Source organism: Danio rerio, chromosome 10 (assembly GCF_049306965.1).
Source record: "Danio rerio strain Tuebingen ecotype United States chromosome 10, GRCz12tu, whole genome shotgun sequence".
Classification (NCBI taxonomy): domain Eukaryota; kingdom Metazoa; phylum Chordata; class Actinopteri; order Cypriniformes; family Danionidae; genus Danio; species Danio rerio.
This window is the reverse complement of record NC_133185.1, coordinates 40,441,842-40,459,425: the sequence shown is the minus strand read 5'-3', so window position 1 is coordinate 40,459,425 and position 17,584 is coordinate 40,441,842. Positions and strand designations below refer to the sequence as shown.

General features: G+C 35.3%; 1 protein-coding gene across 6 annotated transcripts in view; it reads right to left on the bottom strand.

Annotated features, from left to right (window-relative positions):
* Positions 1 to 5,503: 5,503 nt before the first annotated feature.
* hhla2a.1 (HERV-H LTR-associating 2a, tandem duplicate 1) overlaps positions 5,504 to 17,584 on the bottom strand; it is a 67,754-nt gene continuing 55,673 nt past the window's right edge. For 4 of the 6 annotated variants that reach the window (XM_073913956.1, XM_073913958.1, NM_001014327.2 and 1 more), the window contains 6 exons: positions 13,544 to 13,828; positions 13,042 to 13,320; positions 11,246 to 11,575; positions 8,616 to 8,705; positions 6,441 to 6,503; positions 5,504 to 5,774 (listed from right to left, as the gene is read on the bottom strand). In XM_073913956.1, coding sequence (XP_073770057.1) covers positions 5,698 to 5,774; positions 6,441 to 6,503; positions 8,616 to 8,705; positions 11,246 to 11,575; positions 13,042 to 13,320; positions 13,544 to 13,828 — 1,124 coding nt within the window. In that variant the 3' untranslated portion in view covers positions 5,504 to 5,697. Of the gene's footprint in view, positions 5,775 to 6,425; positions 6,504 to 8,615; positions 8,706 to 11,245; positions 11,576 to 13,041; positions 13,321 to 13,543; positions 13,829 to 17,584 lie in introns of all 6 variants that reach the window. The other 2 variants (XM_017357965.4, XM_005172669.6) reach the window with 1 other exon arrangement.

Genomic DNA, 17,584 nt, shown 5'->3' with positions numbered 1-17,584 from the left:
ACATGACCAAAACATGGGAAGGTGATCGGCCGGTGACTGCTTACATCTGTTACCGGCATCACTTCTATCTGGAAATATTCTAGAAAGTTTGGCATTAGTGAAATGGTTCCTAAGCTAATTAAGCTTTTAAATGTCTTTTTAAGCTGTATAGAAGTGTCTTGAAAAGCATCTAGTAAAATATTATGTACCGTCATCATGGCAAAAATAAAATAAATCAGTTATTAGAACTATTACGTTTAGAAATGTGTTGGAAAAAAATCCTCTTTCTGTTAAACAGAAATAGTGGAGAAATATATAGTAGGGGCTAATAATTCTAAGTTCAACTGTATATACATATTCACAAATATATTACTGATGACCAGCTGTGTTATAATAAAGCTATAAACCCTGTGAAGCTGTGGTTTACTGCAGATTTAGTACAGCTAAGGGGCATCAGAAAAATCAAACTGGAACTATCCATTTTATGCTGTCATTTCTCATGCACTCTGATCAGATTTTTAAATTGAACTCACTGCTTGATCTTTTGTAACTAACATAGCCTACTTGATTAATTTAGTCTATTTAATGTCTATTAATTTGTTAAAAAAAAAAAAAAAAAGAACACCCTAGTTATAGCCAAAAAAATGTCAGATTTTGAACTTTTAAAACTGCTACAGTGAATATAAACATTATTCAAACGGTTTCATATTTCAGTGCTTTTAAACCTGTCTGTTGGCCTTTCTCATACCAGTATTAATTGCATAGAAATGTTCTAAAAATGCACATAACACCCTACATTGTAAAAAAAAAACATTAATTTGTGTTGGGACAACGTGAAGCAATTAACTTATTAGTTCTTACACATTTAAGGGGATTGAACATAAAACAATGAAGTTATCCTTAAAACAATGTAGGAATTGAGTTGCATCAGCTCATTTTAATTAAGTTATTTGAACAAACAGGCAACGCGGTGGCGCAGTAGGTAGTGCTGTCGCCTCACAGCAAGTAGGTCGCTGGTTCAAGCCTCGACTGGGTCAGTTGGCATTTCTGTGTGGAGTTTGCATGTTCTCCCTGCGTTTGCGTGGATTTCCTCCGGGTGCTCCGGTTTCCCCCACAGTCCAAAGACATGTGGTACAGGTAATTTGGATAGGCAAAATTTTCCGTAGTGTATGTGTGTGAATGAGTGTGAGTGTGGATGTTTCTTAGAGATGGGTTGCGGCTGGAGGGGCTGCGTAAAAACATGCTGGATAAGTTGGCGGGTCATTCCACTGTGGTGACCCAGGATTAATAAAGGGACTAAGCCGAAAAGAAAATGAATAAATAAATGAATCTGAAATAAAACAGCAAATGTCATTTTTTGAGTGTAGTAATTGCCTAGCTACACCCTGGAAACCACAAAAAAATACCCTAGCAACCACATATCATTATTCCACAGTAACTCCCTGAAACTTGTAGCACATCCACAACACCATAAAGTAACCACAGGGAACATCCTGATATAGTATGATTAGCTACACTCTGGCAACCAGCCTAAAACTTTAAAACTTACTGCTGGCCTTTCTCATGCATGTACATCAAATTTAGCTTTGCCTAATTAATTAAAATAAATACGCTGTTTACAGAAATGCTACAGTACTCTGAGTCCAATAAAGACGTGCTGTTGTTGTTGCCTTATTGCTTTATGCCAAATTGATGTGATCTAAGATCTGTCAATAGATGATGCCCAGGTATCCATAATCCTGGACCAGACCGTATCCTGAGCAGATGCTCTGGTGTTCATGTGTACACTGATTCCTGAAAGACCCAGTGACAGATGAGTCTCCGCACTGATCCATTGTGACATCCTGAACACCCGCTGGGGATCTACTCACACCAGCAGCTTCTCCACGGTGGACATCTTTCTCCAGCCTCCAGCCTAGACTGCAGCTCTACACAAGAAGTTTGGCCCGAGGAGAAATGGCCCTGCCCAACTAGGCCTGGTCTCTAAAAGTTTTTTTTCCTTCACTTTTGTCAATTGGTGAAGTTTGTTTCTCGTCACTGGCGTGCTTGGTTTGGGACTTGTGGAGCTGCGCATCGATGGATTTGTTCTTCAGTGTTTGGACTTTCAGCAGTGAAAATTAAATCACACTGACCTAAACTAAACTGGACTGACAGTTTCAGTTTACTAGAACTTCAATGTTAAGGTGCTGACACAATCTACATTGTAAAAGAGTTATATAGAAATAAACCTGAATTAAATTAAATTGATCATGAAAAATTATGTACTAACAAAACCACACTAAAAAGTAGCCTTTTGCATTAATGTAGGTGGCGAGATGTGTTCTTGTAATCTGGTTATGAGGATAAACGAATCACAGACTGTTCTCTTTCACCAGATCATTAATCTGAGACTAATGGAGTTTCCTACAAGTGCTGCTTTCATCCATTCACTGAGCAAACAGCTTCGGCTAGACACTAAACCAACACACACAATTAAAACAGGGGACAAAGACACACAGTACACAAATATAATTAAATAACCAATCAATATCATCTCAAATCAACTTTTTTCATACTCTATAAATTTTTTTTTCCTGGTAAAAATACATTGCGTTAAATAAAATTAATTAAAACATCCCTTCACAATATACTGTAGTCAACATTTGAAGTCAAATATTGACCCATTAACTATTGAACACCCATTCGTGTCTTTTCTTGATTCCTTTTAAATGTTGTTGACTGTAAATAAATGATCAAATATAGAACAATACTGTACACTAATATTGAATATGCATTGTAGATTTAAAAACTTTTTTTGTTCATGTAAATAATAGAACAATACATATTTAAAATAAAAAACGCACTTGATTTTTCGACAACACAGGGATGATCATTTTTGTTTATTCTAACATCATATGTCACACTGAAAATATTACAGAGGGGAACATGTAGCCTTACCGTTAGTGATTGTGATGCCAGATACGCAAGTCCTGAGAAAAAGCAGAAACGCAGCCGAAAGAAACAGCAGCTCCATGATGGTCAGATGCGGATCTCAGTTTACATTCAGAACATGTGCAGGTGAGCCGTGAGAATGGGGGAGAGAGAACCCTTGTGGACATATCAATTAAAGTGGTCAATCATTAACTGCTGGAGCATGAGTGGACATATAGTGACCTGAACCGATCTGGTGTTAGAACTGGCACAGTTAAGCAGAGCAAAAAAAAAAACAGAGGAAAGAACAGCAGGCAAAATAAATATTGTTCAATAATTAATGTTTAGTTTCTTCCACCAAAGGGTCTTTTTACTGTAGTTTTCAGCAGCTCCTGTAATTGAATATTAGTAGGTTCGGTCCAGTAGCTACATTACCAGATGATGAAGATGAACCCAGGGTGCATTTCAGAAAGACAATAAGCCAAAACACAGCCAAGGAAACTCACAAATGCTTGTAAAAGAAAATCAAACCTGCTAGAATGTTCCAGCCAACCACCTGACCTGAATCCAATAGAAAATGAGAACAATAGATCAGCATTGACAAACAAAACCCACAGAACCATCAGGATTTTTAGAATAAAAAAATCACACCTGAGAAATGCATGAGGCTCAGTTATCCATACAGAATTTTTTTTTGTCTGATCTTATGTGTTTGTTTAGGTTTTTACTAAAATCAGGGTCAATTTCAACAGCTCTTTGAGAAATATATTTATGAAAAAAAAATCCTAATGTGGTTTATACTTATTTTACATGCTATATACAGAAGGGAATATAAATGTTGAATACGTCACCATTTTTCTCTGAAAACATATTTCTAAAGGCCTTGAGTTTTTCACCGGATGTTGGTAATGACCAAAGAATTCGATATATTCAAAGAAAACTAATTCGTTTATGTGTATTAAATGAAATGACGCAGGGGAAAAGTATAGAACACATGAAGAAAAGGAGGTGTAGAAAGTAAGTAAAAGCCCAGAAAGCAGCTGAAATCTCTTAGCAGATCTTCAGGAATTCTCTGCTCTTCCTCATTGTAAATAAATATCATTTGCTTTAGTCCAAGATCTACATTAGCAGGATGATGAAGATGAAACCAGGGTGGACATTCCAGTAAGACAATGAACCAAATCACAGCCAAGGAATCTCTCAAATGCTTTCAGAGGAAGAAAATCAAGCTGTAGAATGACCCCGGCCAATCCCCTGACCTGAATCTAATAGAAAATTTACATCATATTGAAAACTATGAAATTAAATTAAAACTTTCAAGATTTTTACACTGTTGAAGTCTGTGATAAAATCACACCTGAGCAATTTATGTGACTACATTCTCCATATGAGAGGTGTCTTTAAGCTGCCATCACCAAAAAGCTTTTTATATAAGGTATTAAATATGTTTCAGTAGTTCAGTACGTTATTCTTGTGTCATTTTATTGTTATAACACATAACACATTTTTCTGATTTTTTTTTTGTGTTGTTTTATTTTTATTTGTATTGTTTGGGTTTGTACCAAAAGCTGGTTTAGTTCCATGTGAACAGCTATTAATATTTTTCCCATGAAAAAACATGACTCTTTCAATACTCATTTTCTCCGCTATATATATATATATATATATATATATATATATATATATATATATATATATATATATATATATATATATATATATATATATATATAGCAACACTAGCAACCACGCAGAAATTCCTAGCAATAGCAAAGAACACCCTAGCAACCACAAAGCAACACAATACCAACCTTTTCCCAACCACACAGAATATCCTATAGCTATTTCAAAGCAACCACTTAGAAATCCCTATAGTGACTATAGCAGAAGTGTCCAAACTCAGTCCTGGAGAGCCGGTGACCTGCATAGTTTAGCTCCAACCCTAATCAGACACACCTGACCTAGATAATCAAGCTCTAAAGCTGCGGTCACACTGGACTTTTCTCCCCATGCAAAAAGTTCAAGCTTGGTGAACTCTGACCTGCAAAATCGCATCATGTGACTGTGGAGACCAATCAAAGATCAAAACATGACCTCTCTGGACATAAATTTAAAATATGGACACTCGCTTTTTAAAATGTATAATCATCTTGTTTAATCCCGCCCCTTTTAGCAGCGCCATACAACAGAATTTCACACACACAAACTCTAGTGTTACCGCAGCATTACTAGGGTGTCTAGAAACATCCGTGCAGGTGGGTTGAGGCAGGTTGGAGCTAAAATCTGCAGGACACCGGCCCTCTAGGACTGAGTTTGGACACCCCTGGACTACAGAGAACCCTAGCATCCTCTTCCCAACCACACAGAATACCCAAACCACTCCATAGCAACTACATGGCCATGATTCCACATATTTACAATTACTGAAATAAAAATCACCTACATTTTAAATGACCTGAGGGTGAGTAAAGCACCAGATAATGTTTGGATGAACTATTCCCTTCATTTCTTTCAAAAAAACAAACCTTTCTTTCTAATTTTAGCCTTCCGAATTACACCATAATTTCTATACTAACAGCCAACAGAAGATCTGTAAAAAATAAATAGTGAATAGTTTTTTAAATAATATACGCATTTTTATTGTTTTCAGAATAAATTATGAAAACAAATCTTTAATAAAGCTTCATTTAAAAAAATAAAAATACTTGAAATGTTTATGTTATTCTCTGTGACGTTGTGCTTGTTCAAATGGCATAGAAATACAGTCTGTCTGTCAGTGAGTCCTGTAAATAGTTTCTCTCTTGTATCTCATGATGGTTGACTGTGAGATGCTGAAGCTTCTGTCAGAAGTTTCATTCCCGCTTGTGCATCTTCTGCTGCTTTGTCTACAAAAGAGAAAACGGAAAACATTACATTTGCAAATCTACGTTCAGAATACATAACATGGCTAGATAGTCAGAATTATTAGCCCCCCCGTATATTTTTCCCCCAATTTCTGTTTAATGGAAAGATTTTTTTTAACACATTTATAAACATAAAAGATTTATTAACTCATTTATAATAGCTGATTTATTTTATCTTTGCCATGATGACAGTAAATAATATTTTACAAGATATTTTTAAGATAGTATTCAGCTTAAAGTGACATTTAAAGGCTTAACTAGGTTAATTAGGCAAATTAGGGTAATTAGGCAAGTCATTGTGTAATGATGGTTTGTCCTGTGGACAATCAAAAAATAATAATATTGACCTTGAAATGTTTTTTAAAAAATTAAGAACAGCTTTTATTCTAGCTGAACTACGACAAATCAGGCTTTCTCCAGAAGAAAAAATATTATCAGACATACTGTAAAAAATTCCCCCTGAACCGAACCTTAAAATAACTTAAATAACAATATTAATAATTAAAACAATAGGTAATATAAATATACATTTGATTTTAAATTAAATGCATTTTAATATTATAATAAATTAGTTGTAAATGAAATAAATAAAAAGGTATGCATTTTAAAACAAAAGCACAGTGTAAACGTCACCTGAGTGGACGGTACCTGCGTTCATTCTTTGCATTTCTGCATCCTCTTGAGCATTTTCGGGACTTCTTTTTGACTTTGCTGCAAACATAAACATCATTAATATAGAATGAAGAATATAAACTGTGTATTTTTAAAAGGACTGTCTGCAGAATTCAGGCACAATGTTATTAGTGGCCCTTTAGTGAACTGAAGCCTACAACTTATTCCACATGCTAACACTTGCACACAGGTAAAAACTGAATGCCATGAAAAAGGTCACTCTACCCACACAAAAAAGTTTCTTTTCATCCATTGATTAGTAATAAAAAAAAAAAGTTTCCTTCACATTGAAAAGGGTCAACAGTCTTTTCTAGACTATAGGAAGTCAGCAAGGTCTTGATGTTTAGGTCTTATATTTAAAGTTGTTACATTAGCAATTAAAAAAGCTATTAATGCATGTAAATGCTCAGCCCATTTAAAAATAAATCCTAATATGCACGTCATTTAAAATTGAGGACTTGTTGATACTCTTTAAGTACAAAGATCCAATGATTTCAGTGAGCAAATAAACTGTATTCTGGAAGTATAAACAAATTTAATTTTGATGGATGAAACAAACTTCAAAGTCACCCCAGACTTGTTGGAATTATGTGCACCGGGATTCATTTTTGACGTTGGCTGGAATTATGTGCCCAGGGATACATTTTTGACATTGACAGTGTCTTCTTGCAGTTTTTGTTTTTGCAAATCCACTAAAGGACATCATTTTTGACAACCTCATAAACGTTACTGGGGCATGTTTTCTCATACATGCCATTTCTTGCAAATCCACCAGAGGCTGCTGTGGACATTTCTGTTAATCTCAATGTCCTTCTCACATAATGTCCGTGAGAGAAGCCAGTTGGCCTGTTGTTCATAATAGATTAGCTTGATATCTACTGACCTAAACACCCCCTTCCCTAAACTCCACCAACACAGTTTTTAGAAGCAAACTAGAAGAGAAAAGGCATCATTGACACATGGTCCTACCAGGGCTAGACGCAGCTTTTTTGGGTGTTACCCACAAGCACATATTTCTCAGTTTTCAAAAATGTATCCCTGAGCACATTTTCCCATTGAAAAAGACATGTTTAAGACATTGCCACCTACATGTTTATTATTTAAGCTATTAATTATAATGTTTAATCATCTGTAAATTGACTGATCTGTTAATTAATCATCTGTGAACTAACTGTTAAAGTTTTACGAGCAAAATGTTTTGCCAGTCTGACATAATACAAATCTCTAGCAGCTCAACAGTCAGTGGTCATCAATATCGGTACATTTGCACACATCATAAACGTCTGGATGCTCCCTTTAGACTTTACATTAGTTTTTGTCCAAAGGTTTTGTCCGATTTGACATTTGTTGTTTTTATTCTTTTTTTAATTCAAAATGTTAGGCCCAGATCCTGTTTTGTTTGCAAAGACTGAGATGTTCATTTTATACCCCGTCATGAATCTCTCACTTATCACCAGTTTATTTTGAATTTATTGAAGTTATTTTGTTTCTGTCCCAAAAATTTAGGAGTGTGTTAAAGGCATCAATATCAACACATGCAAAAAATAAAAATAAATTATAATAAAAATGACAAAATACATTGAAGTTTGTCAGCGAAAACATTCATTCATTCATTCATTCATTTATTTTCCTTCGGCTTATTCCCTGATTTATCAGGGGATTACCACAGTGGAATTAACTGCCAACTATTGCAGCTTATGTTTTACACAGCGGATGCCCTTACAAATGCAACCCAGTACTGGGAAACACCCATACACACTCTCGCATTCACACACACACACACTCATACACTATGGCCAATTTAGTTCATCCAATTAACCATGTCTTTGGACTGTGGGGGAAACCTGAGCACAAGGAGGAAACCCTCGCGAACACAAGGAGAACATGCAAACTCCAAACAGAAATGCCAACTGGCCCGGACGGGACTTGAACCAGCGACCTTCTTGCTGTGAGGTGACAGTGCTAACACTGAGCCACTGTGCCACCCCTCAGTGAAATAATTGGAAGAATTTTCTTTGTGCTTTTGGCAATTAAATATGTTAAAGAGAAATTAAAACTCAATCACAGACTCTTAAATTTCATTGCATTTTACAAAACGTCCAGACTTGTTTGGAATCGGGCTTGTATTATACAGTAGGTTCACATTGTTACCTCTGTATCTTTTTATAATCAAGACGGTGGCAAGAAGAACGATTAATCCTATGACGATACCCAACATCCACAGATTATATTTCATAGAATCTAAAAAGAGAAAAAAAAAGGTTAGTTTTGTAATAGTTATAATGTTCACCCTCAAAAAACAACATTTCTGTCCACATTCAATCTCCCTCCACTTGTTTCAAACCAGTTTAAGTTTTTTTCTTCTGTTGAACATAAAAGAAGATATTTTGAAGAATGTTGAAAACCAGTAACCATTGACTTCCATAGTATTTTATTTCCTACTGTAGGAGTCTATGATGACCGGTTTCCAACATTCATTAAAATGCGTGTGTTTTTGTAAACACTTTACGGTGAGGAAAAGGTGAGTACATTTTGGGTGCACAATACCTTTAAAAAGTTAACTGAATTGAAAGACATTTTAGGCATTAATGTCAATCTAAAATTGAATCAAAGAAAATGTCCTTTTTTTTGGAAGGAACCTTAATTTCAAAATTAAATTATTAGTTAAAATTATTTTTATTAACCACTACAAAATTACCAGACAGCGAGATGTTAACTCGTTTTGAAGTCTGTATATACCCTCTATGCTTTTCTTTTTTAATTTAACAGAGAATTAAACAGTATTTTAGTGTTTTTTTTTCAAGTATTGAAAAAATAAGATATTTTGAAGAATGTTAAAAACTTTAACGATTGACTTCCATGGTAAGAAAAACAAATGGAAGTCAATGGTTACAGGTTTCTAACATTCTTCCAAATATCCTCTTTTGTGTTCAGCAGAATGAAAAAAAATCTGGTTTAGTAAAAGCTGGCAGTATTTTCATCTTAAACACAAAATCATAAAAACTATTTTAGTATTACAGCTTATATTAATATACAGGATATATTGATAGCTCCGACATTTCTTCTTTTCATCAACTAATTTTCATACCAAATAATAAACCATAATGAATACACTTAATTGAACTTTTATAATATAATATAATATAATATGATATAATATAATATAATATAATATTTTATACAACAGTTCTGTCTGGTTCTCAAATCTGATTGGCTGAAAGCCGTGCGATATTCTGCAATATCACAACTCCTACAGCCTCTTACCCTTTGTGTATTACTCCGCACACATACAGCCAGCAAAAAGTAGACACTAAGGATCTAAAGTTTAAAAGATGCTTTTAACTGTTTTAACAGCTGTTTAACTGTCAGCTTATGATTTGAATCCAAAGCGGAAGAAAGTAGTTCCTCATACAAAAGGGTTTTTGAGACTCTCCATGTTTGATTTTGTTTTTATTTACACAATTATGTCGTCAAACTGTTGTATAAACGCAATATCACACGAGTAGCAGTGCGATATGGCTGTATATCGGCACTGGTGGGGGCAGGCCTGCGGCCTCGTGCCATCGCACGCCGCCCACCAGTGCCGATATACAGCCATATCGTACTGCTACTCGTGTGATATTGCTCATATATTATATTATATTATATTATATTATATTATATATATTATATTACATTATATTATATTATATTATATTATATTATATTATATTATATTATATTACATTATATTATATTACATTATATTATATTATATTAAAGGCAATCATATGTAGAAATCTGATATAAGGCTTTAAACAACAGTTCTGTCTGGTTCTTGAATCTGATTGGCTGACAGCCGTGCGATATTCTGCAAATCCGCTTGTTAAGTGGTGACGTGTTTGTGACGTATGTAATACTGTTTCCGGGTCCAAGCCGCCATTCATTTGAGTGGAGAAATCATTCGTTTACGATCACGTTTTATTCCTTTCACACATTAAAGTTAATTTTATATAAAATCATAATGTACACAACAATCTCTGGGCTTGCTGCATAACAAATACCAAAAATGTAACTATTTTTTAAAAATTAATCACTTTCTGGCCATAGGATATTAGGCATGGACATATATACTGCGATCGTGATTTTCGAAAGCCTTAAATCACTTTGTAAACATTTATTATTACCATTTCATGAGTTTCCCCATTCAGTTGAATAGAGCGCTTGGACCCGGAAGCCGCTTCGCGTGACGTCACACTTAACAAGCGGATAAGAGCACTCATCCAGCCTCTTCACCCTTGTGTATTACTCCGCCCACATAAAGCGACATGCAGAGGACACTCTAAAGTTTGACAAATATCTCTGCTGTTGGGCAACATAATGTACTTTTGAGCCTTTTAATCGAGGTTATTCAGGTTAATAACTATGCAGGTTATTTACAAGGATAATGCCTATTTAAAGATATTTATAATTTCTGAGAGACAGTGTGTCGGCGGCCATTAGCCTGTCATACTGAGCAAAGACGGTTGACGATGTTCATCCATAAGATGCGACAGAAACTGCATACTGTAATAAGCCCTTAGAGCAGGGGAGGACAAACTTAGTCCTGAAGGGCTGGTGTCCTGCACAGTTTAGCTCCAACACTAATCAAACACACCTGAACATGCTAATCAGTGTCTGTCAACTGTTGATGCATGTTGATGAGGAAAATATCCTTAATTTATTGATGGAAATATTGATGGCATTGTCACTTGCTTGTTATAAAATATAATTGAATTTGGAGACGGGGGGGTTATAAGTACCTTTCCCCTGTCTGGAGGAAGTGATGTCGACGTGTGTCTGTATCAGATGCTGTGTCTTTGCTCCAGTGAAGGCACATGTGTAGATGCCAGCATGTTCTGAGGCCACGGGTTTCTTCAGGACGAGAGAAAAGTCTCCTATCACAGCTCTGTCCTTCTCCTGTAGATTTACATGATCCAGTGAGCTGCTGAATGTGTGGGTTCGGCTGTCATACTTCAGGACGTCTGTGGTTTTGTTTGCTCTTGTAAATGTCCAGACGGCAGATAAGAACTGGAGGTGCTTGGGAGCTTTGCATGGAATAACCAGGTCTTGCCCCGTATAGCCGGTAATTTCTGTTTTGTATGAGAGATTATGTTAGTGTTAAATTAAAATAAAATAATAAAATATTTTTTTAAACAAATAAATAAATAAATAGATAAATAAAATATCTTCATCCGATAACAAGTACAAATAATTTGATTTGTATTATATTATAAATTAAACTTAAAACTGTACTTTTATTATACATTATAATATATTAAGGTGACATAAGACCTTGTGCATTAGCAATAAAAAATAATAATAAAATTTAAAAAATCTAATTAAAATCTATTAAATGTACAAATATTTAGATTTGATATTTTTTTATTACGAATTAAATATATTATTATAGGTTGTGAATGGAGAAACTTCTGATATGGTAATTCCAGTTTTGATTATGAGACAATACTAAATAAAATAAAATAAAATAAAATAAAATAAAATATCTTCATTCAATTGCATGTACATATGTTTTGATCTTGCATTATATTATGAATACAACTGTACTTTTATTACACATTATAAAATAGTAAGGTGAAAAAATATCTTGTGCATTAGCAATCAAAATAAATATCTTCAGTTCTGGTAATTACTGTTTGTGAGACAACAATGACCACATTTTTATTTAAAAAAATGTAATTAAATTAAATAAAAAATCTAATAAAATACCCTCTTGTTTCATGTACAAATAAATGCTCTATTTGATGTTTTTACAGTAAATCAAACATGTGTTTTAAATATCTGCCACAAACAACTTTATCCATTCAGAGCTGATCAATTCTGCACTCTCAGAAATAACGATACAAAATCTGTCACTGGGCAGTGTACTTTTTCAAAGGGCACAGTTTTGTTCCCAACAGGTTCTTAAAGGTGCATATTAATTCAGAGTATATACAGCAATCAGAGAGTGAAATTTAATACCTTTTCAGACCTTTTGTTAGACTCTTTCCATACATTTTAAGTCCTTATAACCACTTTAGGTTTCAATAAGAAACACTTTAATCTAAATTCTGCAGGTTGGCGCTTATAGAACTGCAGAAATAATGGTGTTGCCTTGGGTACTGCAGTAAACAAAGCAGCATGATGTCAGATCTAGCAGGATTTTATTGATTTCATAAACTACACAGTATCCTGATATTCACAGATTTAATTCAAGCAAACTTTAGCACACAACTATACATTGCATAATCAAAAATGATTTAAAATTTAATACCTTGCAAAATAGCGTTCAAGACTTTTTATTAATTTTTAAGGGCCTTGATTTTCTATATTGATTTTTTAACTTTTAATACTTTTTAAGACCCCTTTAAGGTACAAAAGTAAACCTTAAAGGTACAACAGTGTTGTCCTAATGGTAATAATTTTCCCCTGTATAGTACAAAAGTGCACAGATTGTGACAGATTTTGTACCTTTATTTCTGAGTGTATGAGACAAGATTGGTTTTGTCACATTATGTTCATATTCATTAATTTAACTTTTTCACATTATAAGTTTTACCTTGTGGCTTAAATGACGCCGTCCATGTCTGTGTTTCATATTTAGAGGTGATGGTGCACATATAGACATGCTCAAGGCTGTTGTTCTGCAGTTTTAAGACACTCTGGGCTGAGAAAAGGCCGTTTCCTCCAGGACTGATGCGGGTGATAGGCTGCAGGACACCAGGAGCTGAGGCGGGCTCTGAGCTCCACTGCAACACCGGCGCAGGATACACATCTCTGGTGGAGCACTGGACCAAACCCGACTCACTGCTGTTGATGGAGATCATCCTGATGGGAGCTGCAATGTTGAGCCATGACAATGATGTCATCAGAGAACCAGACATTGACTGAAGCATTTAACATTGTACATTTTAATTGCACACACACTTTAAATTTGATATATCAGTGTGTTGAACATCATAATAAAAATACAAAAAATTTAACAGCATGTTTGAAGGAAGATTACTGTTTATACCAACTAAATTAATATAAATTAATGCATTTCAGCAAAAGAAACAAACCTTCCACCATGGCAATAACATACGTCTGAGTCACATTGTTGACCACACATTTGTATCGTCCTTTACTCGTCTTATCTGCTTTTTTTAGCATGATCGAAGCGTTGCCATCAGAGGCACTGTTGCTGATGAACTGCATGTTTCCATTGCTGGGTCCCTGTCCCGCTTGCGGTAAACTGAGGACCAGCGCCTCCTGCTGGTACCACTGAACATTCGCATTTGCACCAGTAGATGTGAAAGAGCAGGGAAGAACACAGTCCTCAGAGAAGATGCAGCTCACGCGAACCTCTGCATACCAATAAAAAAGCATGTATGAGAATTATTAACTACAATCATCATCTAGCTATTATTAGCCTAGAAAATGCTTTTATATTATATGATTACCATATGTATAACCAGTTTTACAACCAATACTGCAGTTGAATGGTGAATCACGGTAAATTTGTGCTTACCATTGTTTAATTGAATTCAGTTTTTTTATTTTTTATAAAACTATAGGTTATTTTCACAAGCAATGCACTGACTAATTTCACGTGCTTGTGGCCACTTTATTAGGTACAACTTACTTGTACCGGGTTGGACAACCTTTTAATCCTTAGTGGCATAGATTCAACAACGTACTGGAAATATTCCTCAAAGATTTTGGTCCATATTGACATGACAGCATCACGCAGTTGCTGCAGATTTGTCAGCTGCACATCCATGATGTGAATCTCCCGTTCCAACACATCCCAAAGGTGCTCTACTGGATTGAAATTTGGTGGCTGTGGAGGCCATTTGAGTGCAGAGAACTCACTGTCATGTTCAAGAAACCAGTCTGAGATGATTCACGCTTTATGACATGGAGCGTTCTCTTGCTAGAAGTAGCCATCAGAAGATGGGTACACTGTGGTCATAAAGGGATGGACATGGTCAACAAAAATACTCAGGTAGGCTGTGGCATTGACACCATGCTCAACCAATGGGCCCAAAGTGTGCCAAGAAATATCCCCCACACCATTACACCACCACCAGCAGCCTGAATCATTGATACAAGGCAGGATGGATCTATGTTTTCATGTTGTTGACGCCAAATTCTGACCCTACCATTCGAATGCCGCAGCAGAAATCAAGACTCATCAGACCAGGCAATGTTTTATTTAATCTTCCATTGTCCAATTTTGGTGAGCCTGTGCGAACTGTAGCCTCAGTTTCCTGATCTTAACTGACAGGGAGGGAGGGGGGGGGGGGGGGGGGGGCACCGGGTGTCCTCTTTTGCTGCTGTACCACATCCGTCTCAAGGTTGGATGTGTTGTGCGTTGAGAGATGCTCTTCTGCAGACCTCGGTTGTAATGAGTAGTTATTTGAGTTACTGTTGCCTTTCTATCAGCTCAAACCAGTCTGGCCATTCTGCTCGGACCTCTGGGATCAACAAGGCATTTGTGCCTACAGAACTGTCGCTCGCTGGATATTTTCAATTTTTTCTGACCATTCTCTGTAAACCCTAGAGATGGTTGTGTGTGAAAATCCCAGTAGATCAGCAGTTTCTGAAATACTCAGACCAGCTCGTTTTGCACCAACAACCATGCCATGTTCAAAATCACTTAAATCCCCCTTCTTCCCCATTCTGGTGCTCGGTTTGAACTGCAGCAGATCGTCTTGACCATCTCTACATGCCTAAATGCATTGAATTGCTGTCATGCGATTGGCTGATTAGAAATTTGCGTTAACAAGCAGTTGGACAGGTGTACCTAATAAAGTGGCTGGTAAGTGTATATTCTATACTAACAAAAAAAAATTATGATATCAGATTATTAAAACAAAGTTATGTGACAATAACAATGACAGAATTGTTCCACATAGTTATCCTATTCTTGATATCACCACTGTAAAAGTTCTGGGTTCCACACAATCGATTTGTGTTGAAACAACATGAAGGAATTAAGTTAATTTATTAGCTTTTACAAATTTAAGTGGATTGATAATAAAACAATTAAGTTGTCATAAAAACACTCAATAATTGTCTTTTCATTTTAAATAACTACCTTGAACATACAGCAATTGTCTTTTTTGAGTGATTCTAAAAAATATTAGCACAACGACACTCATTGGCATTTTTTTGAGAATAAATGAATGTTTGTCTGAATGTTTTTACTTACTAATTGTTTCAAATTGTTTATAATTCAAAAGCAAAGTTCTCATAATGATTGCAAAATTACCAAATGGGTCATGTCCTTAACGTTATTGCTGGCCCACACACACAAAAAATAATAATAATAAAATAAAAACACGTTTTGCTCATTTTTAACTAACAGGAAATGTTCTCAGACAATTCTGCCAAAGTTCTCTGAAAGTTATGAACAATTTTGTAGTAACATTAATAGTTTCTTCATAGTCATTCTGCACTTAATAACATTTTCCAAATGCTGACCTTTGCATAAACACGGAAAAGAAACTGTAACACATGTATTACTCATGAATGCACCTCGCTGACAGGAAACATTATCAAAATGTTAATGAACAAACATTCTTCGCTCTTCCAACAGAATGTTTCCTCACTTTTATTCAGTGCTTTAATAACATAGTCAAAATGTTTTTATGCTATATTTTTTAAGAAAATTGGAAATTTATACATTACTAATTATGACCAATTTCAAAATATTCCACAATCAATAATTCCACAATCACAATCACAGTCTCATTCCTTTATTGTTTGTACAATTATAAAAATCAGCATTATATTACTATTTTTGTCCGACCTTCCCATATAAAACAAACTTTTTTAAAACAACTAGACATTCAGTGAAAATTCAGAAATAACAATTCTGTAACTTCCTTTATCCAAAATGACAATTTCTGCAAACAAATCATTTTAAGTATGCAATTTCCACTTAAATTCTGTGATCTAACGTAATCATTAACAATATAGTGATACAGCAGGAAAAACTAGCCATTAAGTTTATCAACCAAATGCCATTTAGTCTTGTATTCTTTAAACAAATCAAAGCCTGTACTTACCTTGACAAACTATGTAAAATATGCATATATATCATCTATAATTTTTGGAATTCAAAATCTAGGATGACAGATAAGGGGTTAAAAACGCTGCTGATAAGACATCTTTTCTCATATGTAACTCTCCACCATCAGTTTCCTAACCACACATGAGTGGGTGTGCATGTGTACAAAACATATACTGTATATGTGCACCAGTCACCTTTTAATTCTGAGAAAAAGAGAGTCCTGCAGATTACAATTGTGTGTTGACCCAGGACATCAGGCTGACAGGATAGATAGAGTATCAGTAATGACCACTTGCGACTGATTATTTAACGTTCAACACACTCACCTTATCGGCAAGACTGTTTGGCTATAAATACTAAATAAACACAGCAGCAGCAGAGAGCAAGATGGCGCTGACCTTTATGATGTGACACTGTAGTGATTTTGCATGCACTGCAAGACTGAGATTGCATTAAACTATCTATCTGCATGAATATGTATCACTCAATTTTTTTACTCAATTTTATGTGCCCTTCTGTCTTTTTCTGTCATGCATGCAACACTTTCTTTTATGCTAAATATCTGGTCTAGATCTATTATGGTGAGTCCCTGGAGAGGTTTTGGCTTGCTGTAATGTTAACCGTGAAGCAGATGACGGGACGGAACAACTTTTAGCAAACTCACTCGTCTCCTACATTTGAGATGTGTCTCAGAGATGCATTAGCTGATATTCTGCCTCCACTTGAGATCCAAGAGGAGCATCCACTGTAATTACATAATGAGGTATATTTATGACGTGCACTCATCTCTTAGCTTGATCTGGCTGATGATCTATTGCAGGAATTATGCAGGTTTACTTTAAGTGGCCTGATGATGTTGTAGAAGTTCAGAAATCAAAGCAAACAGTGTGTGTGTGTGTGTGTGTGTGTGTGTGTGTGTGTGTGTGTGTGTGTGTGTGTGTGTGTGCATAGTGTTGCATGGTGTGCATAATGGCAGCGTTATTGTACTTAGCTATTGTTAACTAATGAATAAAACTATTTTAGATTTTTATTGGTAATTGAA